The sequence below is a fragment of the Miniopterus natalensis genome, chromosome 11 (genome assembly GCF_054644295.1).
Source record: "Miniopterus natalensis isolate mMinNat1 chromosome 11, mMinNat1.hap1, whole genome shotgun sequence".
Taxonomy (NCBI): Eukaryota; Metazoa; Chordata; class Mammalia; order Chiroptera; family Miniopteridae; genus Miniopterus; species Miniopterus natalensis.
Window position 1 is genome coordinate 55,173,906 of NC_142091.1, and position 27,221 is coordinate 55,201,126.

The 27,221-nt window shown below is 36.8% G+C and overlaps 1 protein-coding gene across 1 annotated transcript in view; it reads left to right on the top strand.

Moving 5' to 3' along the window:
* The first annotated feature begins 344 nt into the window (after window positions 1–344).
* LUZP2 (leucine zipper protein 2) overlaps window positions 345–27,221 on the top strand; it is a 105,224-nt gene continuing 78,347 nt past the window's right edge. Inside the window, exons 1-3 of the mRNA XM_016206147.2 lie at window positions 345–415; window positions 6,310–6,391; window positions 10,802–10,864. Of these exons, the coding sequence (XP_016061633.2) occupies window positions 6,317–6,391; window positions 10,802–10,864 (138 nt within the window). The 5' untranslated portion in view covers window positions 345–415; window positions 6,310–6,316. The remainder of the gene's footprint in view (window positions 416–6,309; window positions 6,392–10,801; window positions 10,865–27,221) is intronic.

Genomic DNA, 27,221 nt, shown 5'->3' on the forward strand with positions numbered 1-27,221 from the left:
TTTCTAGAAAAAAAATTTGTGTTTCTAGAAACTATACCAGAGTTGGTTTAAAATGCCTGCAGAGGACACAGGAAAACTTCAGACAAAGAGAAGATATATTTTATATTCACTTATTAAGAGACCTAGGTATTTGGAGAGCACAGTCCCCTGCATTGAACCTCTAAAGATTCAGACTCAGCTCATTGCCTTCGCCCACTGTGCAGTACTTGCTCTGCTTGGCATTGTACATTCCCGTGCGCATCCTCAGAACCGTGAAGACATCACGCCTCATCTGCACGTTCGAAGGAAAGTGAGCCTCCATTTATCTCTTGAATAAGACTTTCTTTCCCCCTTTTTCTTATTAGTCTTTGAAAAATGAAGAGAAATCTGCCAAAACTGATGTTCAGAAGCTTCTGGAAATAGGTCAGAAACAAAGGTAAGACTGTGCTTTCTTTTTATTTTTTCAGTCCCTTTTATCCATAGTGTTGAACTCTATTAAGAAACTTCACAAAAATAAGTTTATTCTAAATGTGTCAATTTATCTTCTTACTTTGATTGTATAAAAATCTCACTCAAATGCAGATTCTTATAAAGTAAATTTAGGGTGGGGTTTGAGATTCTACATTTCTAACAAATCCCCTGGTGATGGCGACACTAATGCTGCTTGCAGATCACAATTCCTGTGTTTAAGGATCTGTATTACCTTAGATGATGGCCTCTGATAAATCTGCCCATCAATAGATCCGATAACACTGATCTCACTGGGCCCATTTATACTAGTATCAAAACTCAATCATGGTGATAATGGTGAGGGTGGTGAGGAATGGGGTAATCTTATTAACAATATAAATAGAATTAATACAATGTAGTTAGTCTTGGTTTGTTTATTTTTGAAGGAAGTATATTATGAGATAGATTTCCTTGCAGTATAAAGGCTTTGAAATTGCTTCTCAAAGAGAAGGTATTTTAAGGTGGAAACAAGAGAGCATTATACATTTACTTGATGTTTTGCTGGATGCTTTATTTATATTTTCTTGTTTCACCCTCACAATTACCTTCTAAAGTAGATATTATTATACTCTCTTAACAGATAGGAAATTGCTGCTCAAAGTGATTAGATGAATTGCTAGAGTTGTTTATTGGAATTTGCTCTGTTGTGTCCTTACCCAATAGCCACACCCTCTCACTTTAGTTCACTGATCACAAAGCAAAAAGCTGTTAAAAAGTTTACACACTACACTATGTAGTCCCTTCTCACCATTTTGTATCTTCTCCACTGTCCTTGCCTCTAGATTTAGAAACCTCTCATTGGCATATATTTGGATTGAGTTAATGACATGTTAAAAAATATCAAAGCTATTGTCCTACATTGACTATTTTTATTATTAAAATAAAATTATTATTTATTCAGCATGAAAATCTTTTCAAATCCAATACTTAAAAGAGCTTATAAAAATATTGGTTTGAGTATGTTTCCAAAAGTATGTCATTTTGTTATTTTATTGATTTGAACTTAGCCATCTCTTAAAGCACTGGTGCTCAATATTAGGCAACTCTTTGTGGCTCGCTGAGTTAGTGTTGGAGAATAGTAAACAGCACTTTAAATAGACATAACTAGTCAGAATAGACCAAGAGACACTGAAAATGACTACTTTGGGTTCAGCATTTCACAGTGGTAGAACATAATAAACAAAACTATAGAAACGGAGTGATCTTAGCACAGCACATATGCAGTGCCACTGAGAGGGCTGCAGGGGCTATGGGACACAGCGCCAGTCAGGGAAGATCGGAAAATAAAGCCCTATACATAGACCGGGACAAAAACTTATAAAGATGGGAAGGAACCCCTTTTAGGTAGCTCCATGACAGAATGGCACAAATTTAAAAAGTCTTTTAGGGGGATTATTCTGCGTTGTTCAGGGTAAGAAGAAAGAGACGCAGAGCAGGTGGAGGAAAGCTGGCTTAGAGGAGAGGACAGGGAGGCCTCAGCGGTGAGGGGCGTGAGCTCGGGCTGCCTTTCTTCACGGCAGGAGGGCACAGGTGAGGACACAGTTATGCATGCTGGTGATAAGAAAAAGCCTGTCTTTAGTCTGCTGACATGGTCATACATTTTCTTTGGCCATTTCTACAGGACACATAAAGTACCCAGGTAAACCAGGAAAAATGTGACCAGGTTTATTAAGAGTTTCTTAATCATGATGCGCACGTTCGGTATGGTTTCCAGACTACCAGATGGTGGACCGAGTCTTTCAATGAAAGGCTTAAATGGAGCAGCTATTTTGGCATCGCAATTTCAAAGTTTTATCCAAAATTAGAAAACCTGTTCAAAATGTATAACTTGTATAATGTGCACAAAATCAGAATGAAAAACTCAGTAAATTCTAACAAGAGGTAATTTTTCAAAAGGGTATGACATTTTATATGTTAGTTTTTGTTGTTTCCTTAGAGATCTATAACAATCATAGTTACCTGACTGTGAAGATGGCTATGTATCTCATTCCAAAAAGAGATAGTAACAAAGAGTAAAAGAAAAATATGATCTTAGCATATAAAATATATTAACTGATTGCAAATTTAGAAATGTTATCTGAGTCTGAAAGAGTATAATGTGTTGTGGATATTGTTTGGCTATAATCCTGGTCTTCTGGCAGACTGGCCACCTGCCCTTACCTGGAAAAGTGGTTCTTAGAAGTCATGTTTTTTTATGTGACTCTGACATCACTGGCTACAGTTAAATGCTTGAGAGGTGGCCACCAAAACAAAAATGAATCAATTAGAATTTTCCTCTTGTGATTATAACCAAGCGGCAGCTAATCAGTATCTCTGTGTATCTGAAACTAGGCTAGAGTAAAGTCAGAGGATATGGGGTGGCCATATATGACCATGTAGAGAGAGCAGAGAGTAACTTTCTGGCAAGAGATACAGAGAAAGGAGAGAGAGAGAGAGAGAGAGAGAGAGAGAGAGAGAGAGAGAGGGAGAGTGTGTGTGTGTGTGTGTGTGCCCACGCATGCATGTTTTTATGTGTGTATGAAGGCGGGAAGGAGGGAGGGAGGGAGGGAGGGAGGGTAGGAAGGAGTGAGAGAGAGACTTTATGTTGACTCTTGAGTGCTACATTTTTAGAAATATTTAGACAGCCTAGATGATATTCATAGAAGAGTCTCCTGGTTGATGGAGAGATTTTTAAACCATAGTTTATGAAAAAAATGAGTGTGTGTAATCACACAAAGGAGACTCTGGGGGACAGGGGAGTACTCTAAAGATTCTGAAAGACTGTGTTGAAGAAAAGGTAATATAAAACCTTTTATTCTGCCTGGTGGTTGGTGGGTGGATATTCCTAGAAGGCAGTTTTGAACTCTGTATACTAAAGGATTTTACAATATAGCATTCTTTGAAAATGAAGAGAATGCCTGGTGGTGTCAAGTTCTCCATCTGTGAGGTTTTTTATAATCCGAGCTGGTAATCACTTGAAAAAAATGCCTTCTTGTAGAGTGATTGGGTGTGTGTGTGTTTATATTTATAATTTAGGATGGAAGATGTATGAAACAGCTACCTTTTAAAATCCCTTGTAACCATGAAATTCCGTGAGCAAGTCAGAAGTCAGCTTTCATAGGAGTATAAATTAGCAAGAAACGTGGGCCACCTAAAGCACAGGGGCAGCTTGAGAATGTGCAGAAATAAGCCTGGAAGGCAGAAGAAGAGATGGAAAGATTCAGAAGATTCAAAAAACCTACTTTTTCTGTCTGATAGCTTTCCTTGCCATGAAAATGTGCAGAATTCTCTAACTTCTTCAGTTTTTGTTAATAGCTTTTACAGTTTATTTTTTTGTCTTTCTGCCTACATTGCCTAGAGATGTCAGCATGTGGGAATTTTTGAATCTATACATGTACTCATTTTTATAAAATATGCTATCTTTTATAATTTAATTATAATAGAGATGTAGCATTTAAAAAATAAAAATTTAAAATCCAACATTTTAAAATCCAAAAATAATATTTAAATGATAATTATTATAACATTTTGCTATAACTTTCTATCAGTTGGGAATATTGACTGATATTCAATAAAAATATCAGTTTGACTGTATTTTTATTCAGTTCTTGTTGAAGATTTGAGTGTTAAGGGGAGGAGGTGACTATTTCATTTTCTCTCTTTCTCTCTCTCTCTCTGTAGAATGACTCTCTAGAGTTTGAGCACATAGGCTCCAGATCACAATTCTACTACCTCTATGCATCAGTTTTCTATCTTTAAGATATCATAATTTGATGCAAAGCTTATGAATCCCTAGTACATTGTGAGCCTACAATATATGTAGGTATTATTGCATATTATATTATATTCATTATATTATATTATTATATTATAATGTCACAAATGCTCTTTGTGGAAAATATCAGAAAAGATAATGGAAACCCCAAATTTAAATATCCACATATGAAACAGTTCTGATAAAAATGAAACCTGTTTGAGGAATGGAAGCTGAGACTTAAAATCCACTTTAAGCTAAAACCATGTTATAAGCTGCACCCAAGCAAGCATAAATCATCTAAGAACCAATGTGACTATAATTATTTTATAACTTGTTTTGATTGTGTTTTGCTTTGACAAAGTCCAAATTGATTCTGACAATCATACAGATTCTCAATGACATTTCTGAAATTGAAATTGGGACCTAAGAGTTTCTAGAGTAAGAAATCTGGGCTCTGGCAGGGTAGCTCAGATGGTTAGAGTCCTCCTAATACACCAAGGTTGCAGGTTCAGTCCCTGGTCAGGGCACATACAAGAAGCAACCAATGAATGTATAACTAAGTGGAACGACAAATTGATGTTTCTCTGTCCCTTCCTCTCTCTCTCTAAAATCAATAAATTAAAAAAAATCTAGGGGCATCATGGAATCCCACTGGGTGAAAGCACAGCTGTGGGTGTGCAGGATGGGCTGGACAAAGAATGAACGTAGAGACCCAGGGTGGTGCTGGTAGTTGTGGCAATAATCTCAAATTTATTTAGTGATTATATTCTAGGTATTATGCTAAGCATTTTGCTTGCCTTATGTCATCTAAATCTCACTACAAACCTATGAGGTAGTTCTCTTATTGTGCCCATTTTATAGATTTAAAAAATGGCTCAGAGAGAGTACTTTCCTATCCCTTAGTGTCTATATTGTGTTTATGCACCAAGGTTCCATTTATAGTCTTTTAGCACTAGATTGGGAATTTTACATTAATTTGGTTGCTGGTAAGATTAGAAAGGTTTCTGTTTCGTTGTTGCTGTTGCTTTGAAGAAGTTTATTTCTCTAGCCAAAATTAACACATATGCACTCACTCACTGACACACTAACCCTTACCTGAACTTTTTGACATGATAGCTTGGGTAATAAAATTAAGTCCTAGAAAGATAATATGACAGTCTTATACTTTACAAAGTGTTCTGCCCGATATTTCCAGTACCCACCTGACACCATACATAGTTATTGTAATATTATTCACTATATTCCTTATGCTGTACTTTACATACCTGTGACTTTTTTTCTAACTACCAATTTGTATTTCTCAATCCATTCACCTCTTTCACCACTATGCCATACACCTAAAACTAATACAAAATAATATTGAATGTCAACTGTAATTGAAAAATACAATTTAAAAAAGATAACATGATTTGTGATAAATGATTAAATTCTAAAGCCTTGAGAAGAATGTGCATTTTTGGAAATATTTATATTTTTAACAAGTGGGCAGGGTCCATATGTATTGGTGAGTTTGAGAAAAAACATTCATATATATGCAGACAAGTATTTCTTCTGTTATCCCCAAAAAATAAGGCAGCCCTCAAGTTAGAAATGTCTTTCTCTGTTTTTATAAAAAGTCTCGGGCTTTATAAAGGATGTCTGAAGCACAATGCTTTAGAATTAATCAATTAGGAGCATCAAAAGGGAACAGTAATTTTATCTTATCAGCAGTCTGTGGTAACGTCTTCTTAACTAGCGGGTTCACACCTTGGCATGCTATCACTAAAATTAGCTTTTCAGCACTAATTATTATATTTATTTAACTGAGCACATTGTGCAGCTCACAGATGATTCACACAGTGGGGTTCTCATAAGACACAATAGCAAGGCAATTTCCTTGAAATACAGCTTGCTTCCAATACTTGCATGGGAGAGAAAACCTTTTATTACCAGATTCCTGTGGCACACCCTGTATGCTCAACTGTGTCTCTATTCAATTCAGGTTGTTTCCTAAATGTACGTAGCGAAACCTCCTTCTATAATACACACAGGAAATAACAGAATTACATTATGCCTCTCTTTTGCTCTGTTCCCTACTAAACCAGAGAACAAATGAAGTCCCTCCAGGAGGCCCTGCAAAATCAACTTAAAGAAACATCTGAGAAGGCAGAAAAGCAACAGGCTACTGTAAGTGGGTTTCTTTTTTGTGTACTCTGATTTGGGGCTGGGGAATTGGTAATTTTTCCCCCCAAAATCACTATGGAACCTGAACCTGTTTAAAAATAAAGTATATTGATTGAAAATTTGAGGTGCTGTAAGACCAACAGGAAACCAGTACCACTGAAAAGATAGTTTCTCACAGTTCTCGAGAGAGGAGGCCTGCCACATGTTCCTCATGAAACACCTGATGGCAAGCGAGAATGCGCTCTCGGGTGACACCAGCGCCATTACAGATAGGGATACTCACTGGAGGCTTTCACGACTCCGCTTCAAGTTTATGGCCTAACTTGCCATGAGTGAGGCAAAATTAGTCTAAAGGCAAGAATTAGCTTCAAGCTTTGACTTTCACTAAGAATAAGGAATTAGGAGAGGAAACAAGCTGGTGGCGTCGGTAGTAGCTCCACTCGCTGCCTCCTGCAACCACATCAAAATCACAACTAAAATACAGAACCACCACACTGAGAACCACCACACTGACACCTGGCTGAACAGAAGCCCCACAACCAGGGAGCTGAAGAAGCACCGGGGAGGGTAGGAGGGGCGGGGACATGGGCGGGTTGGGGCTGAATCCCAGAGATGGGGCCACGGGCCCACACCTGATGCATCGGGGTAAACCCAGGAGGGAATCTCAGTGGTGGGGGTTTCCTGGAGGAGTGAGGGGTCCCAGCCCCACAGCAGGACCCCAGCCCAGGGCTCCAGAGCCGGGAAGAGACATCTCCACAGCTTCAGGCTGTGAAACCAGCGGGGACTGTCCCTGAGGGTCTCGGAGGCTGCGGGAGCCCCAGCAGCTCCTCCTAAAGGGCCGTGCACGGACTCACTCGGACGCTCCCTCTGAGCCCAGCGCCGGGCAGCAGCCTGAAAGGACCCGGGACACTCGGGGAGGGACTAACCTGCCTGAGATCCGGGCGAGAGGCGGAGGGGCGGCTTCCTCTCAGGCAGAAGGGCTGGCGGAGGCCTTGGCTCCTGTGGCGAGTCCTCCCCGCACACAGCCGGCAGGCAGGCACCATGTTTGAGTCGCCAGCGACTGACTCACACCTTTGGCCCCGCCCCGTGATTCCCAGAAGCCCCGCCCCTCTCCACCTGAAAGCTCATTCAAGCTATTTCCAGGCGCTTTTCTGTGCAAGTGGCCTCTCGAGCCTCATGCTTAGGACTTTCCTAAAATCCTTCAAACAAGCAACAGCGTGCCCCATGCACCTTGACAAGTGGCCCCAGGCCTGGCATTAGGGGCAGCCTGCATTGGCTCATAGCTTGGCCTCTCCTGGACACCTCCAAGCCCAACACAAGTAGCAGTCAACTATGGTTTGCTGTGTAGCTCATGCTGGGTGGCCCTGGGCAAGACACTGGTACAGGCTGACTTTGCACCTCCTGGGAGGCCTCAGAGACGGTGCACCTGGTGGTCAGACTCGGACCACTCTGGATTACAACCCTACCACATCCACGAGCGACACACTCAAGGGGCGCACTTGCTGAACACCAAAGTTCCACTGAAATAAATCCTGCTCCATAAGGGTGTCTCCAGCACAGCAGCTCTTTGGCTGTAGTTGCAGCTGGTCCTCAGAGTCAGTTGGCCTGGGGGTCAATTCCTCCCAGTGATGCCAACAGCAACCAATGCTCAACTACAACAGGTCAGAGCACACAGCCCACACAGAGGAGCACCTAGAAGGCCCAGCTCAGGTGAATGGGGAGGCTGAGCCACTGGACCCTACAGGACACCTACTACACAAAGCCACTCTACAAATTCCAGGAGACACAGCAGCTCTACCTAATACATAGAAACAAACACCTGGAAGCAGCCAAAATGCGGAGGTGAAAAAACATGTCACAAAGGAAAGAACAGAAGAAGTCTTTAGGAGAGGAAATAAATGAAATAGAACCAAGCAAGCTAACAGATACAGAGTTCAGAATTTTGTTTAATAGGATGCTCAACCATATTAGTAAGAGTATTACGAAAATAACTGAGAAAATCAATAACATAATGAAGTACCAATTTGAAATGAAAGCTACATGAACTGAAAGGAAGAATAATTTACCTAGAATCAACAGTAGGGTAGAGGACCCTAAGAATCAGATCAGCAATTTGGAGCTTGAGGAAACAAAAAACACTCAACCAGAAAGAAAAGAAAAGAGCAAAAAGAAAAAAGAATCCAGAAATAAGAGAATAGTATATGGAGCCTGTGGAACAACTTCAAGCATCCAACATTCATATTATTGGAGTGCCAGAAGGAGAAGAAAGAGGGAACTGAGGTGGAAAGTGGGAAGAGATTAACCAAAGAAGTTATATGCATATAAGCATAACCCATGGACAGTCAATAATGGGGTGAAGGCCTGGGGAGGGGGTGGGAATGAGTTGGAGGGGTCAATTGGGGCGGAAAAATGGGACACCTGTAATACTTTCAACAGTAAAGATAAATTTAAAAATAAATAAATAAGGAATTACTATATGTTCTTTTATTCTTTATTCAAAGTAAGTTAATGGTATTTTTGTCTCTGAGAATTACTTCATGACTCTGCTATGAATCCTTTTTTTCCAAGGATGTTAAAACCTGCTACATTTCCATACCAATGGTTTCAAAATGCTAAAACTTTTTATTATTTATTTATTTATTTATTTATTTATTTTAAATATATTTTTATTGATTTCAGAGAGAGGAAAGGAGGTAGAGAGAGAGATATAGAAACATCAATGATGAGAGTCATTGATTGGCTGCAGCCCGCAACTCGGGCATGTGCCCTGACCAGGAATTGAACCCCGATCGCCTGGATCCTAGGTCGACACTCAACCCTGAGCCAAGCCCGGCCAGGCTAAAACTTTTTAAATATTATGAATATATTTTAGGTCCTGAATATTTGAGTATTGCCTTCTCAATTTTATCTGTCCCAGATTAACATTTAAACAATTATATTCTTGATAATGCAATATATTTTCACTGTAATTTTAATTAAAGTTAGTTGTTAGTTACTGGTAACACACTGAATAGTATCAAAGTGTGAGGATTTGGGGAAAATAATGGTATCAGAGGAAAAGTAGAATATTCATATAAGCAAGATGGCTTTAAATAATTCATGACTTAAACTAAAGATAAATCTGTAACATATCAAAATTTGCTGGCCTGCATAAAGTGCTTGGGTAGATGTACTGTAAGCCTTGAGAGTTGTTTTTTTTCTTTTTTGTAATGCAATTGCAGGGCTTAACCTTGATTGCAAAGATCTCCACTGCACAGAAGCATTTATTTCAAAGATGGCTATCTCAGATAAACACATTGCCAGCCACAGATAGCCTGGCTGTCTCTCCCCCTGTTCCCACACTTACATCCACTCTTTTGTTTTAGAAATCTTGGTTAATCTCCATAACTGACTGATAATTGTTTGGATTGCTTGTTTTTCTCTTCCCAGATTTGGCTGCCTGCTGCAAGGATAGCTAAACTTGTGAGACAGGTGCTGGTGAAAAGGAAAGAGGTTTATTTGAGAGGTTATCTTGAGAAGTTGGGGAACTCCTGTCCTAAAAAAAGCCCATCTTAATATTTCAATGCAGGCAGAGGTTTTTATAAGGAGGGAACAGAAAAGCAGAACAAAGAGATCAGTGGGAGGGGCTGTGTTTTGAGGTCTCTCTCCTGGACTAAAGGAAAGGAGAGCTGAAGGGAAGTGTAAATATGCCACTTCTCAAGAGCTTCCTCCCCTCCTTTTGGTGCTATGTCTCTTCAACCAGGAATTTGTAGATTTACAGTGGGCACTTTCAGGTTTTCATGGCTGCTGCCAAGCAGCCCTTCTTCCCCAGAATGGGCTCTAAGCTGTCAAAAAGCTAGATAAGAAGTGAAAACACAAGGCTTTATTTACGTATTCTAAGAAAACAGAGAGTTGGCTGTAGCCTTGACAGAATGCAAAATACACAACCTTTACCACTTAATTGAAATGTTAAATTATGGTTAAAGTTATTGCTGAGGGTGCCTTATAAATCATAATAATAACAACAAGGGCCAGTTCAGTCACTATAAAAAATCAAAACCTTCTTCTCTCTGAAATAAATAAATAAATAAATAAATAAATAAATAAATAAATAAATAAATAAATAATAAATAAATAAATAAGATATAATGAAAATTGATGTTTAAACAGATAAGATCACATTCATAATGTACATGGATTCTCAATTAAAAAAATAACCTATTTCATGAGAGAAGGCTTTTTTTATATACTCAGTAGATATATGTATGAATTGGGCAATAAAAGTTTGGTTAATGAAAATTTTAAATCTTTGTTCTTTTTCAATATTTGTTGATAACATATTTATATTTAACCTCAATCATAATGAAAATAAATTAATAAAACCCACAAAAATGCATAAGAAATGTGTCTACCTAATTTTCTATTCATTTTCAGATTAATTTTTTAAAGACTGAAGTGGAAAGAAAGAGCAAAATGATCCGAGATCTTCAGAATGAGGTAAGACATGTTTTAGGTAAATTGTATATAAATCAAAGAATATACAAAAACATATTCATTTGCCAAAATCTTTGGAGTATTGCTCGCATGCAGATTTATCCTTTAGTTATGTACTAATGGAGAGGAACTATAAAGTTAAGAATTTCGAAAAGTAGATAATCGCTACTTTTACATATATTTGATAATGTTATTAGTTAATACATCTCTAGTTCATCTTCCCTTCTAATTATATTTTGCTTGAAATATATTTAAAAATGTATTTTCATTTCATAAATTTGTCTACCAAATGTTATCACAGGCATGAAGAAAGTTAGCTAGAAATTGACTTCATGCTAAGAAGAATCTACCTAGAATAAAAAATGTATGTAAGAATTCTAGAATAATGTAGATTTGAACAAAATAATCTGTAACCACTTTTATTATAGCCTTTTAAATGTAAAGACCCTATAAAATGCTATCCACTTTTATCTCTTTTGATTCTTTTTTTTTTTATATATATCTTTATTGATTTCAGAGAGAGGAAAGGAGAGGGAGAGAGAGAGAGAGAAACATCAATGATGAGAAAGTCATTGATCAAGCCCACAGACCAGGCATGTGCCCTGACCGGGAATCGAACCCCGATCGCCTGGATCCTAGGTCGACGCTCAACCACTGAGCCATGCCCACACCCGGCCGGGCTGGGTTCTTTTGATTCTTTGTCTATTTGGTTGTACAACTACTATATTTTTAAAATTTTCACCATTGTTTCTCTATTTCCATCTCTTTAGTTAGTTTTTTTCTTGAATGCAAGCAGTTATTTAGGACTATTAAACCAAGGCTAATTAATGGTACATCTTTCTTGATCAATCCCACTAATTATGGTTTATTTTTAATCTCAAATCAATCACTTTAACCTTTACTAGTTTCTCTTTCTTTCGTACCTTCTCTTCTTCCTTCCTTTCTTTAATTTTTTTGAGTCATTTAAAAACGTTATTTCTAAATGGTCTCCACCTGATGTCAATGTTAAGAAATAGACTTTACAAATGGCTTGATGTCAACATTCAGCACTAGCGCACTGTGACATTGAAATGGTTTATCAGATGTGGGAGAAAGGAAAGCAAGAAAATGTTAAATGGTTTTCTAATGGTCTACTGTGTTTACATGTCTTTCTACTGATTTTTCTCCTGAGTCTTCTTAAAAAGTGTGATAGGGTGGACTTGATAATGTTTTCCCTAAAACCTAAATCTTTGTTGATTTTCTGTTTATAGTGGGAAATGTCAGCAGGTCAGTTACCAGAATACTAGGCGTACTGGACAATTTCCTGTTCACTGGTGTTCAGTGAAAGCTTAGTGAAAGGGCTAGATTACTCAAGGGAAAAACTTTCCACAGATCATTTAAGACAAGGTGAACATTTCAAACAATGTCAAAGACAGGACTAAAATAGGGGGGAAAAAAGTACATTTGCACATACACACTCACATAAAACATGAACCTAGTTTTATGATAATGAGAAGATTATGGGTTAATTTAAATCTCGATGTCTCATCAATTAGCTTTTAATCTTAGATAAGTTTTAAAAACTAATATGCAGCTAAAGAGGAGGCACTTTCAAAATCAAACTAATTTATTTGTAACAAATACATATGAGGACAAACAAAATATTTTGATTCTGAGGGACATTTTATGGTATAATATTAATTTTCTAAGTGTGTAGGCTAGAATAATTCTAAAAGAAATACAATTCTACAAAAGTCATGTCTAATAAATGTAAGTTTTGTAATGAAATTTACTACTTCTCACTTTCATAATATTGAAAATATGTAAGATAAAACTTGATAACCAGGAAAAGGTTTTGTTTTCTTAATAAAAAGAAAAACCTAATGGTGAGCATATCCCATCAACTGAATGGTGAATATATATCATCTGCTTTTAATTTGATTTCTTTGTATTAATTCCTTGAGATTTTAGGTTCATTATTTTAACAAATGATTAGTAAGTAGAAACTGAGCAAAATAAATGTACAGTAAAACTATATAGACACTGCTTAGAATATTTTAGTTCAGAAGTAAAAAAATTCAAAAAGGTAAATCAATTAAATGAAATTCAAAAGGTTAGGGTGACAATCCAGTTACAAAGAGATTTGGGGGAGAAGCTTGAAGTCCCCTGAGTACTTCTGAGTGAGGTTATTGGGGAAATTCCAGTAGAAAAAAGGACTTTTAAAACATTATTAGAGGACAATCCGCAATTTTTTCAGATGTGAAGGCAACTATTAAAAGGCCCTTTTACATTTGTACTTAGGGATTTCATTTTTAAATTTAAGATATCCCTTGGAGAAGGAAAAATACTCACTTTTTTTTTTTTTAAGCAAATGTTCTGTGGGGCAGAAAGCACAATCAAGTGTTTTGCCTTGAGAACCTAGTTTTGTTACTATAAGGACAATTATTGAATATAAATCTGACGTTCCCCTCTTTTTAACATACTGCAAAGGAAACAAATGTGAGAAAAGGAAAGATCTTGAAGAGAAAATAAATAGGGGTGAGTGTTAGAGGGAAAATCAGGTAAACTGACTAACCAGGCAAAAATAAATCATATACATTGAGATCTTTCACTCATAGCCTTATCACTGCTCACACTGATATGTTTTATAAATATAAACGAAAAATCACTTGACAACAGTATGCAGTTTTATCTATTTTACTATTGATTTGCAATAATAATAGTAACTATGGTGATTACAGCTAGCATTAATGAGATGCTAACTATGTGTCAGTTGCAATTCTCTCCAGACATTTAAATGTTCACAATGAATCTATGAGGTAGATACATGATCATCTTTATTTTATTGTTGAAAAACATAAAAATGAGCCTCCCAAAATTGCTGAACTAACAACCAATATACATTCAACTCAATTTCTTTTAACTTCAACTTCTTGAGTCATGGAAAAACATAACTGCTACATAAATGTTGAGTTCGAGGCTGTGAAAGAGATGAGCTAGTAAAAGGGGTTTAATTTTATAAGCACTTAAGTGGCACGAGATTCAGAAGGAATTCCAGTGATAGCTGTTGAAATTATAAGGTCTTTTAAAAATCATTTCAGAGAATCAGAGAGCATGGTTCAGAGCTTGTATAACTTGAGTTAATGGGAACATTCAATTAACCCACTGTTTCCTGAGTTGTGTTGATTAACACTGACTAAATTGTATAAGAAAAGCTGGCAATCCTTCTTTGTTTTTGTGGCAGTGATTATTTTCCAAGTGTACAAATCCTATTAAAAAATGTTCAAATAGAATCATTCTATTTACTGATGTAGGAATTTCTTATTGAAAATTTGATTAGTTACAAAAACATCTAGAAGAAAATACAGGTGAATATTTTCTCAATTTTACAATAAAAATATAAATAATCTAGATAATCATGATAATCTAATGCATAGATAGATAAGACATATAGATAAACATATAGATAATTTCTTTAGTTGAGGGACAGGTGTTATAAATAAGTGGCGATTAATTTGATGTTTACCAAAAGTTTTCAGTACCATGAAAAAAACTGCATGTATACTAATTTGAAAGTAAAACATAATATAATTCATCTACAGAAGGTCAGGACTATATTTGTTAGATACGCCCATATATTGATTTTTCCCACTATTAGATGATAGAACAATTTTCTATTATTTTCTTTGCTTCTGATTTTTTGTTCCTATATTGAACATGCATCCAATTATAATTGAGAAATAAACTGACCCCTTAAAAGGTCTTATTACATATATAAATGTATATTATATACATATATATTTTATATATTTAATCATTAAGTCATAAAATTCATAATATGCTTCCTGTCTTTTGCTTTCCCTGAGACACACATTACCATCTCTTCGCAATTCTGAGGGATTTGCGAAAGCTTAAATAAAAACGTAATCATTTACCAAGTGCCAGCAGGGGACAAATACTCCCTCAAGCAAACATAAGTTAATACGATGGTGTGTGCAGTGCCATGACCCTCAACTCTACCTGAAGGCCTTAAACTTATAAAGTTTATAAGCACAAACTCAAATCATTACATTGCAGGGAGTGATTTCTGTAGTTTCCGTGAGTTATAACCAGTGCTAACTTAAAATAAACCAACCACACAAAGAATCAACCTGGCCTTTTTAAGCCACCAACTTCTCATTTATAAGGCAGGAATGATAAGCTCCACGCTGCCTGAGATCTCCTCTGGCTTTAATGGTGCATATAATATTACTTATGAAGAATCCTAGCCATATTTTGCTGTCAGATAGAATAATTTGTTTATCTTATCTGAGTTTTTCCTCTTCATTCTACTCTTATTATAATAATATGTAGGATAGAATCGACCACCAGGATCATCTTGTCAAACTCATTAAACTTCCTAATAAAATGTCAGACTCTTCCACCTACACATCATTAATACTCCCCCAAAAATAACAATGTTTTTACAGGTCACAGGCTACTTAAATTAGTTAATAGTTTAAAGCAAGGTCCATGATTTATTTAATAATTCACATAATGACACTTACAATCAAAGCTGGCACATTTTGTAACACATAAATCCACCTGCCAGTTCATTTATTAAGCCTTCGAGTGTTAACCCCTTTCCTGTCCTGAAGAGTTTGGAGTGGAGCATTCCTCGGACAGACACATTAACAGAAACTAGTCAGCAGCAGCGATGAAAGTCACGGTAGAGAGAGATGTACCACCTGTGAGGGGAGCAGGTGAGGAAGTCAATTAATTTACATGAGAGGGGTCTGAGAAAGCATCACGGAGGTGTTTTCCAAAGAGGAATTGGCCTAAATGGTGTCTGATGGTGGGGATAGAGGGGTGGGGGGGAGGGCAGGGGCAAGTATATGTGAGGCATGGAGCCCACAGACGTATGGAATGGGATCTACACTTTCACAAAGCTGTGAAATTTGTATGTAGAGCAAGTTTGCTCAGTTTCCCCAAAAGCTGATCCCAAATGAGTTCTATCTAATATCTGGATACTTACATATAAATGAATGTATATATTTATTTATTTATATGCATTTGTTGTCTAATGATATATGTACTTAAAAAATGATAATTATGTTGGAAGATAAGGGTAATACAAAATTGCACTTTTGTACAAATTCTACCTTTCTGTGATCAGGAGCATGGAATACAACAAACTACTTCTATAGAATCACTAATTTACTATTGTTCTGTTCAGGGGGTTGACTCAGATACTCTTTGAATACATATTAATTTCATAAATTCAAAGTGCTTGACCACATGGCTTTAGAGGAAGAGACTGCTCTTGTGATAAAACTGGTTGGAGATTATGATTAATTATTGCTAGACAATGAATTCAGTTTGCTTTTGAATGGAAACAGATAAGTTACTTATCTCTTTTTGGCATAAAGAGCAACTTCCAAAGAATTGAAGGAGAGGCTCTTTACAAAAATCTAACCAAACCAACACTACTAAGTAAATACACTGATAACAACGCACCCTTAAAATTTATGATTGTCATTTTTTAAAGGAAATCTTCCAAACCATAGTCCTTTTATTTAGATACTCTTGTAATTAAAAGAAACATCCTTTCTGTGATCCAAATTTCAAACAATGTAAGCAGTAAAATTAAGTGAGCAGCATCTTTGCTATGGCAAATATCAAGGATTTTCTCTTCATGCTCAGGTCCCTAAGTGAGTCTCTTCGTTTAATCCAAATAGAAAGCAGCTTGTCTTATCCTATTTTTATTTTTATTTTTTTTACCTTTGAAAGCTTTGAAATAAAATTCTTGGCTGTGATCGTATAGTGGTTAGTACTCTGAGTTGTGAAATAAAATTCTTCATCCAATTATGTCTTCTATGTATAAAAAAATTTTATTAGGTCTTGTAACCTTCTTATACTTATATTTTCAAAGACATGAAAAATTTTGTAAGGTTATAATGATATAACAGAACTACTTCTAGTACCATTTATTGGGCACCTACTGTGGGTTACTGTGTTAAGCTTTTTTTATATATTACCTCATCTTCATAGCAACACAGTAGAACACATGTTATAGCCTCTGACTTACAGGGAAATGCAAGGAGTGGAAAAGTACTGGAGGAAGTGAGGGAAGAGGTCACTAGTGGGTTATATTTACATGTATTTCTCCTTTCTCTTTTGTGTTCTGTTTGCCATTAACCATTTATTAATAGAAAATCAAGAGAGTATTCTTTCTAATAGTGAGTTGGAGAAAAAGCTGTATTTTGTGTGTTTTGTAACCCTGACCTTGTGTTTGTCATTTCAAGTAAGAGGTAAGTAGAGATAATGACTTTAAAATGTCAAATTTGACATCTAATTCAAAGCAGACTGTTAAGGATCGTACCCAAAAGCCTGGACTTTTGAGCCTTGCCAGATCTCCTTAGCTGACTTACACGGAGTTTGAGAAAGAGGTGCCATTAAACCCTGACCCAGAAGAAGAGAAAAATAAAAGGGCTTGTGGGGCAGGAGAAGCATTCCCCAACCATCTTAGAGTCCCCTCTGAAATGAAAACTGACAAACAGGAGAAACGTAAACAAGTTTATACATTACAAGTTTTATATGACACAGAAGCCTTCATAAGGAAATGAAGACCCAAAGAAACAGGCCTGAACACGTTTATGCTGGGTGTGACCAAGAGTGGGCAGGTGTGTAGAAACAGGACAGCTTAAGGAGTATGAGGTAATTATAATAAACGGGGAGTGACAGCAAGGTCTGTCTGTTAGGACTTTTAATGGCACCGTTTGTCTTCAGAGCTCAAGATGCTCCTTTCCTCGGGGTATAGGGAGGGCACGTCTACACGAGGGTTTTATAAAATTGCCCTCTTGTTTATTAAAAATGTGGAGTGTCCCACAAACAGAGTCTGATTTGACTCAGAATTTATAATTAGATTTGTTAATCCAAGAAAGAAACTTTGAAAGCCACTGGTGGTGGTGATGGTGATGATCATGATATCCATGAAGATGGTGGTGACAATCTTTTCTTGAGTATCTGAAGTCTGGCCAACACTGTACAAATTTGCTTTTATGTAAATCATTTCATTTAATCCTAAAGACAGTTTTGAAAATATTTCTTTCTTTTGGTTTTATACATGGGGAAACTGGAGCTCAGGATGTTCACAAATCGTATTCAAGGCCATGAAGCAAACGACAGGAGTCAAATCCAAAAGCTCTTACTCCTACTGACAAACCTGACAGTCCACAAAAAATGCTCCCCATCTAGTCACAGATCATAAATTAAGGGAAACTCATCTTGTCATTAGCATCTTAACTTTATATTGGTCACATAACAATGTTTAGGATTCATCCCAAAAGGTCTGCAATTCAACTGACTTTGCTTAGCAGTGCTATTTATTGATAAAGTCCTCTTGGAAATTTGCTGACAAGACACTAGTAAGAGTTAGTGGCAAAAGTTGGGTACAGCTTACCAAATCGCACTTTTCCCCCATTTGTTGTTTTCAAGACATTTAAAAGTCTTCATTATTTGTGAGAGAAAACAGTGAAGATATATGTGTGACATGACATTAAAAAACATATAAAGTAAAGAGAACCCCTAAGAGCAGGACAAATTTTCCAAATATGATAACCCATAATACTGGGAGCAAATTTGCTTTGATTTTCTTTTGTTCTGTGGGTTAAAAGGAGGTCTCCCCCCCTGCCCCCCCGGCTCTAATGGTCTGTGAAATACTCAGGTGCTTGGATTTTTTGTGTATTTTTTATTTGAAAAATTGAAGCATAGTTAGCTGTTCCCCTCGAAGACACAGGTATCTTCTCTTTTCTGTTATTTAATTTGAGGAACTTGTCAGTTTTTACCACAAGGGAAAGAGCCCCCTAAATTTCCCTCTGCCTTGTGGGCGACACCAAATCACAACGCACAAGGGATATTCAGCCTGCGGAGTTCAGGCGGGAAGCGCAGGCTTCCCCCTGCGGGCTGGGCTTACAAACTATGGCAGCCTTTCTGTCCGGCCTGGTGAGCATCTTTCCCACTGCATCCCACTAGGAGAGGGCAAAGAATTCCCTAGGGCTTGGGGAGAATGGAGTAAGGGAAAGGATCGGTTGCGTATCTGGCTTCAGGAGTGGACCCAAGATTCATATCCTATAAAAACAATGTTGTAGATAGTGAGCAGGGGTGACCGAAGCAATACCACTAGTACAAGAAGTGGAGACAATAGTTAGACTTATTTTGGCTGGATAAGCTTTCCTTCCTGTGTGCTTATCATTACTTCAAAGGGAAAAGGAATTTCTGAGGGGCAAGCAATTCATAAGCTCAATTTTTTACAGCAGTGGAAGCTTCAACCACTAGAGAGAAAGCTGTTTCATCACTGCAAGGTGTTTCGTTGTGGTCTTTTTCCCTTTCTGCCCCTCCGCCACCATCATCATTGTTCTGCGGTTATCATCCTCCTGAAAATAAGTAACCCCAGCGGGGCACTTCCAGTCTGCCAGGCAGGGTTCTCAGCGCTTTCACTACTTGAGCCCACTCAGTCATCACAACAGTCCTGAGTTAGGAGCTCGTTTGACCTTCAGAGAGAGAGGAAACCGAGGGACACATAGGGGAAGAAACTCATACACGGTGTTAAGTCCAAACCAGGCCATCTGACTCTACATTGTTTTCCTGGAGAGGAATTAGCTCTTGAGTCTCGAATCTGGCAGAAGTGGCTTCAAGTATTAGTTCTGCCAAATACTAGCTTTGAGTCTATGGTAAGCTTGCGCAGCATCTGGAATCTCAGTTTCTTTATTCATTAAATGGGATGTATAATAGCAGCTATCTCCTAATAATGTCATGGATATTAAATAAATTATGGATAAGTTCTTTTTATTCTAGGCACTGGTAATTACTATTGGGATACAAAAGTAACACTTTAATATTATTTTTTAATCAGAAAGAGTTAAGCAAATTTAATATTCCTTGAAGTTCAGGCATTGAGCATATTTTTCTGATTAATTGATAGAGTAAGTGAGAATTTTAATATGAGCACTTAATTAATGTAGCTGATTAACTAAACAATCCTAGACATTATTGGGAATAAAGCAAGGCAGGATTCCAGGTGTGATTTTTTAAGTTCCATTCTAAGGACTCTGACAACCTCCTCCTTCTTTTGTCTGGCTGTCAGCATATTGCTCTCCACTCATCCCCACTTTTTTTTATTTTCAGAAGGTAATAACATTGAAAGATCAACACTTTGTGAAACAGAACTTATGATAATAGCAATAGAAATAAAATAATAATGTATATTTTAAAGCCTTTTAGAATTTATGAAGCATTTTCACTTATATGATCACCTCCAACTATAAGTTAACAAGTTAACCATGGCAACAGATGATGCCAATATAGGTCTGATGATCCTGTTGTGAAGTCCAACTACTTCAAGTAATTTTGGGGATATAGACAGTATAAATTCTAATATGTTTAGCTCGTGTCTCTGTGAAGGTCACAAACATGTTATCTTGTATTTATTTAAGCTTATGACTAGATTGGCAGTGTACTGGCTACTGAAGGTTGGCAAATTCCAATATTCACCTAACCTTTCCTGTAGATATTATCTGATAAAATAAGGCTGAGAAAATTTGATTCTTTCTCTGCCAATGTGTAGAGAAACAGGTTTCAGATTCAACTTCTAACCCCAAAGCCCGACATCACATTTTCTGGTATAGATAAGCTTTAGGATGCACAGATAAAAACCTAATATCTTGATTTAATTAGAGTTCTTATTTAGAATTACTCTGTAGTGCACATTGTAGGAATAACCTGTCTGGTTCATGCACTAATAAAAAATGTAATTGTGTTTACTGTATACCTTGGTCTCCACATTTGGCACCATTCAAAATGAGGTTGAATATCTATAATCCTTAACCCTGATGTACTTAACAGTCAAATGTAGCGTCCCAGCTGTCAACTCTAAAATTAAGAAAAAGATTTTCAGTTTAAGTTTCACTTGTGTATATTTAAGTATAGGGTAATTAATTATATAAAATGATTATATAATAATATATTATTTAATATTTAATATAGCCAACTCATCAAGTGACTATAATACATAAGAGAATATATACTTGCTCAATTAATAATGTTCAGTGTCATGTTATACATGCCCCTTTATTTGAACAAAAATTTTTCTGCATGAAAAATATGTTGAGAAAAATCTACAGAAAAAGGAATATTTTAACATGGGATTCTTTCTATTAAAAAAAAAATCATCAGTTTCCCCTGCCATAGATTTGGAAAACACATATATAAATTTAAATATATATATATACACATATATGTACATATATATATATATGTATATATATATGGACAGAACTAGGTCTGGCTAAAAATTTTCATGAATAAAATTAAAGAAACAAAATGAACCTTGACATTCTGAGTTATATAAATGACCGACAAACAAACTGCCAATGGACTATAATATTAAAAGGTGATTTTATTAACTTTTCTTTAGGAAGTTGAAGTACTCTGTCAATTTAGAATTACTATGGCTTAAATTAGAGATGTGGAAATTTTTTGTAATGTTTTATAGTCATTTCATTTCATTTTGGGAAATAGGTGAAGTCAGTCTTTTGGAAAGGGAAAATACAAGTCTTTTCTATATTGTCTGGTTATCAGCATGTTTTTATATTAAGAAAGGATGGAATGATTTAGCCGGCAAAGCCAAAATTTGATATCAAATAGAGACCCCCATGACTTATGAAATGTGTGATTCTAAAGCTGTTTCAAATCATTTTTACCAAAGTATGAAGTACTAACATATAAGTAGGTGAACAAATATAATGCATATTAGCTTGGATAATTTTATTAAACTCAAGTCATTCAAATGTGCAGTTGGAAGAGGAAGTCTGTCTGACCTTGCAAAACTGCTGAGGAAGCAAACTAACACTTTGCTGACATGTCACATGTGATCAACAAGCTAGTTTCCTTTCTTAACTGTTCACTCTTTCAGCATTCTATTCACATTTCCATTTTAGCACCTCACAGGAACATGTCACCCCCAATTCCAACAACACATTTTCCTCCATCATATTCACTAGATGCAGAAGTCCATTTTCCCTTAATTTGTGCTTAAGTGTGTGGAAGAAATACAATGTGTAAGGTCCTGCGGGCGTGGCTCAGTGGTTGAGCATCGACCTAGGATCCAGGAGGTCAGGGTTCAATTCCCGGTCAGGGCACATGCCCGGGTTGTGGGCTCCATCCCCAGAAGGGGGCGTGCAGGAGGCAGCAGATCAACGACTCTCTCATCATTGATGTTTCTCTCTCTCCCCCTCTCCTTTCCTCTCTCTGAAATCAATATGGATATATTTTTTTCAAATTAAAAAAAACAACCAATGCGTAAGAACAGCACAGTCAATTCTTAAGGTGGATAGAAAATGAATGATGGAGAAGGAACATATGAGAATTAGATTTCTTAAAATGTGGGATTTTTAAACCCTCATTGAAAACATTGGTAAATTTCAGAATTGAGAATTATATTGGAAGTCAAAAGAGAAAATTAATCAGCACACACACATGACACACAGAACACACAACACAAATCAATTTTATTTATAGACTTACCGAGATTGCTGTTGCCTTTTTCCTGAGTTTTATTTCGTATTTAGCTGAGCCATAGGAAATTGCCATTTTGGTGGGTTCAAAAGAATTTGAAATAACAATTTCCTATGGTTCAAGCTAGGAGATAAAATAGACACCACTTTTTCCAGGATATTCTTAAAGATAAAAGCCATCTTTCTAAATGTAATTCCATAGAAGGTGATTAATATAATTTGTAAAATTTTAGGCCATTTTCTTTAATTTTTAAACTTATCATTTCTTTATTTAGTTTAATATATATTATTCAGTACCTATCTTGTGCCAGAGTTGGGAGACACTATTTAACAGAACAGTCAATATATGTGCTCTCATAAAATTTACATTCTAGTGGGTAAGAAAAAAATTAAGATACATGAATAAAATAGACATATAAGCGTGTTATAAAATTAAAAGTGACAAGGACACACATAAAGCAGGGACAAGCATTTGGTGTGAGAGGGTGGGATCACAATTAAAAACGGTGGTCTGGAAAGGCCTCAAGAAAAACGAGGTCCTGATGTGAGTGAGGGGCGAGCCCTGGGCATGTTCGCAGATAAGCCGCAGCATGTGCTCTGCAGGCGGGTGTCGGATGCCGAGCTCCTGCAGCACATGCTCGGTGGCACTGAGCTGCCACTCGGCTTGTTGAGCTGGGTCAGGGGCCTGGTCGCGGCTCCTACAGATTCCACGGAGTTTCCTCTTGCATCTTCTCTGAGTCCTGAACCAGGAGCCCATGGCAAACAGCAGGTTCTTCTGAGGGCCACACTCATTGTTGAAGTTAGAGACAGTGAACAATAGCTATGGGTCTCCCTTTGTTCACATGTGTTCCAGTTTGTTTGGCAGGTTTTGGCTTGTTCTTGAAGGTCCTGCTTTGAGCTCGCTCACCTTGTTTCCTTTTCAGCTTTCTTACTGACTTCCATTCCTGGTGTCCTATTTTAGGCTCTCCACCAGATTCACATGCAATGGCCTTCCATAGACGGCTTTCCAGCTCTCATAATTGTGAAAGCTTTAATCCCTAAAGTAAATTCTATATTCCATACCACTTTGTACTGGTTTTATTTCCTTTTTTGAATGCTAATTAATACACTAATCATCCTTTGATATCTAGTAAGCCTCTCAAATGTAGAATATCCACATCTGAGTTCCTGATGCCTTTTAGCACAGACTTGCTACCCTCACAGTTTTATCCAACACAGTCAATGACAAGTTTATCCTTTCTTTTGTTCAGCCAAAATTGATGGAGTCATCTTCGATGGTTCTCTTTTATGTGCGCCTTGTAGTTTGTCATTCTGGTAACCCTGGCTGCTCTACCTTTAACATATATCCAGTATGTTAGTCTTTCTTCTTTCCTTCTTTGGCACTCAACTGTGACCCATCACGTCCTTCATGGATTAGTTAAGATCATCCATAGAGAGTGAGTGCAGATAATAGAGAGTAAGGATCCAAGGGATAGGTCAATTTTTTGAGGTTAGACAATTGAGAGATCAGTGAAGAAAACTGAAGGAAGAGCTCCAAGGGTGGAAAGAAATTCAAGTAAGCATGGGAACCTAAAAACCCACCTGAAACAGCAAACAGGTATTTCAAGGAAAGTGATCATTTGCCATCTCTTCCCAGGACCGATGAACTACTTCATTGAGAATGTGGGCTGTAGTGTTTCATCAGAGTTGCTTCTCAGGGTATAATGAAGAATGTATGGCAGACCAATCCATATAGCATTATTCAGTGGTAGAAATTTATGAGATACATGTTTCATGTTATTTTATTAGGGTGGACTGCAGGATGATGTTTGACATAAAAATCAAATTTTATATAGTGAACATTTCTCTCCACATTTCTATGAATATATCATTGGTGTTCAACATCACCTTGAGATCTTTATTTATTAAGACCACAGTTCTTACCCACTCTTTCCCCTCAGCACCTTGCTGAATACCTAGCACTACGCTGCAACTTTTCTTTCCGTCTGCCACTGTTCCCTTATGTTTACTCACACGGTCACCTTTCATCTGACCTCCTGGCTTCTCTGTCTCACCCTCAATGTGCGTGGTGTGCACGGCCCTCCTGGTGTGCCCCTTGTTTCTTTCAGCCAATCCCATGCCCGCCACTCCCCAAACAGAGCTCTTGTTCCAGACATGCTGACTTACTTAACGCTGCTTTGCATTTCTGGCTTTCGAATACTTATTACCTGAGAGACTTCTTCCTCCATGGAAGACAGAAGAGTATAGTAAACAGGAGCTAAATTTTTAATAGCTAAATAGAGTATAATGGATTCATACCAAGTGGGAATGCTGAGAGGTCCCTACTCAAGAGGAATTGGTTTGTATTAGCAAATCTGTATTTTCTCTTTTCTTTCTAACAAATCAATGACTTTTGAGACCGATAGTTCTATTTACATACATAATGACTGAACTATGTTAGCTCTAATTTTTTTTTTTTTAAATATATCTTTATTGATTTCAGAGAGAGGAAAGGAGAGGGAGAGAGACAGAAACATCAATAATGAGTCATTGATCGAGCCCACAACCCAGGCATGTGCCCTGACCCAGAATTGAACCCCGATCACCTGGATCCTAGGCTGACGCTCAACCACTGAGTCACGCCGGGCCGGGCTAATTTTTTTTAATTTATTAAGCTTGAATATTCTGTATCCCTCTAACACTGACACTCAGATAAGGCAAAAGTTTAGATTCTAACAATGAATTTGATTAAGTGGAAATAAGTGCTTTTAGGCTCCTTAGAGCATGATTTAAAAAATTTGAAGAAATCTAATGATGCTAAGCAGAAAAAGTATAGGGCACTTAAAGTATTTTTATTTTTTATATTGGAAAAATATTTTGATCTAATTTAATAATATTAATAAGTTGTATATATATTACATATAACATACACATATGTGCTATTAAAATAGTCCCACAGAATATGGCAAAAGAGCAAAAATATTTTCCCAACCCAAAGTTAATTTTTATAACATTTAATGCTATGAAATCAAAGGCCTGGATTCAGGATTCGCTCCATTATTCAGTGATTTGGTGAGCACCGTGTTAACCGCTTTATAAACATCAATTATCTCCCTTAATTCTCAGACAACCACTGAGGTCAGTACTATAATTGGAGATAATTATCTCCACTTTGCATTCCCACCAATAGTGGACAAGGGCCCTCTTTTCTCCACATCCTCACCAACACTTGTTGTTTGTTGATTTATTGATGGAGCCATTCTGACAGGTGTGAGGTGATATGTCACTGTGGTTTTAATTTCCATCTCTCTGATGATTATTCACATTGAGCATCTTCTCATATGTCTCTTGGTCATCTGAATGTTCTCTTTGAAGAAGTGTTTATTCAGGTCTTTTGCCCATTTCTTAATTAGATTGTTTGTTTTTTTGGTGTTGAGTTTTATAAGCTCCTTAAAAATTTTGGATATTAAGCACTTATCAGATGTATAGGCTAACATGTTCTCCCATTCTTTGAGTTGTCGTTTTGATTTTTAATGGTTTCCTTGGCTATAGTAATCAAAACAGCATGGTACTGACACAAAAACAGACATAAAGATCAATGGAATAAAATAGAGAGCCCAGAAATAAACCCATGCCTTTATAGTCAATTTAACAAATATTTGACACAGGAGGCAAAAACACAGTGGGGGAAAGATATTCTATTCAATAAATGGTGTTGGGAAAATTGGACAGATATGTGCAAAAAATGAAACCAGACTACATTCTTATACCATACACAAGAATAAACATATAATGAATTAAAGACTTAAATGTTAGACTCAAAATCATAAAAATCCTAGAAGAAAAAAACATAGGCATTAAAGTCTTGGACATTTCTCATAGCAATATTTTTTCTAATATATTACCTCAGGCAAGGGAAACAAAAGAAAAAATAAACAAATGAGACTACACCAAAAGGAATGATATTTTTCAAATCTGCAGCACTGGGTATAGATCTCTGTCCTCAGAGAAGTCAAGAACCAGCAGCTTTGTCCAACTGCAGAGTGAAATGCAGTTTTAGAAAACCATTATTCAAGGAACTGGAATTATCAAGTGCATCACAATTCTTGTACTACTTATTTTTCCTGTTCCGAATAGGAGTCTGTCAAACACTGTGTAATATAATATGTTCATGTCTTACGGACTTATCTCCCAACTCATTTTTGCAAATGTGTAGATAATAAGATTTATTAGTGTGTTTTTTGTCCCTACAGGCAGATTACAAGTGCTTACTGAATAATTGCTTTAGAGAAATGTCAAGCACGGGCCACATTGTGCTCAAATAAATATATTAGGCTAGAAAATTCCCTAAGCTTTTTGAGTGACAGCAACTTAGTTTTTTAAAACAACTTTAACTCCATTCCTCTACACAGATTGGCTAAATAGAGTTAGCTGTCAGTGGGAAATTTTTCAAGCCATCTACGTGGATAGGTAACAAGATGGATGAGGTATCTTGCAGGTAGGTGATGATCAGGTTCTTTGTGTCAAGAAGGCAGACCATGAAAGTGATTGCATTCTTTAGGAAAACTCAGATAGAGCAATTTTCTTTGCCTTTATGAGAATGATTAATTCATTAGTCAATTTGAAAAGTACTGGGTACATTTTGTTTCTATACCATAGATGAAAAATGGGTTTTTAGAAATTGGCATAGTGCTAGGAACTCACCTATTATTCTGGCTGTAACAACCAGTATTGAGAAGTGGGAAGTGGAGCACCGGTGAGGTCCCAATTGTTACAGGATTCTACACTAAATTATTTGTGTTAAAATATATTTTTATTTTTAAGAGATAAAACTTTAACTTTTACTGAGT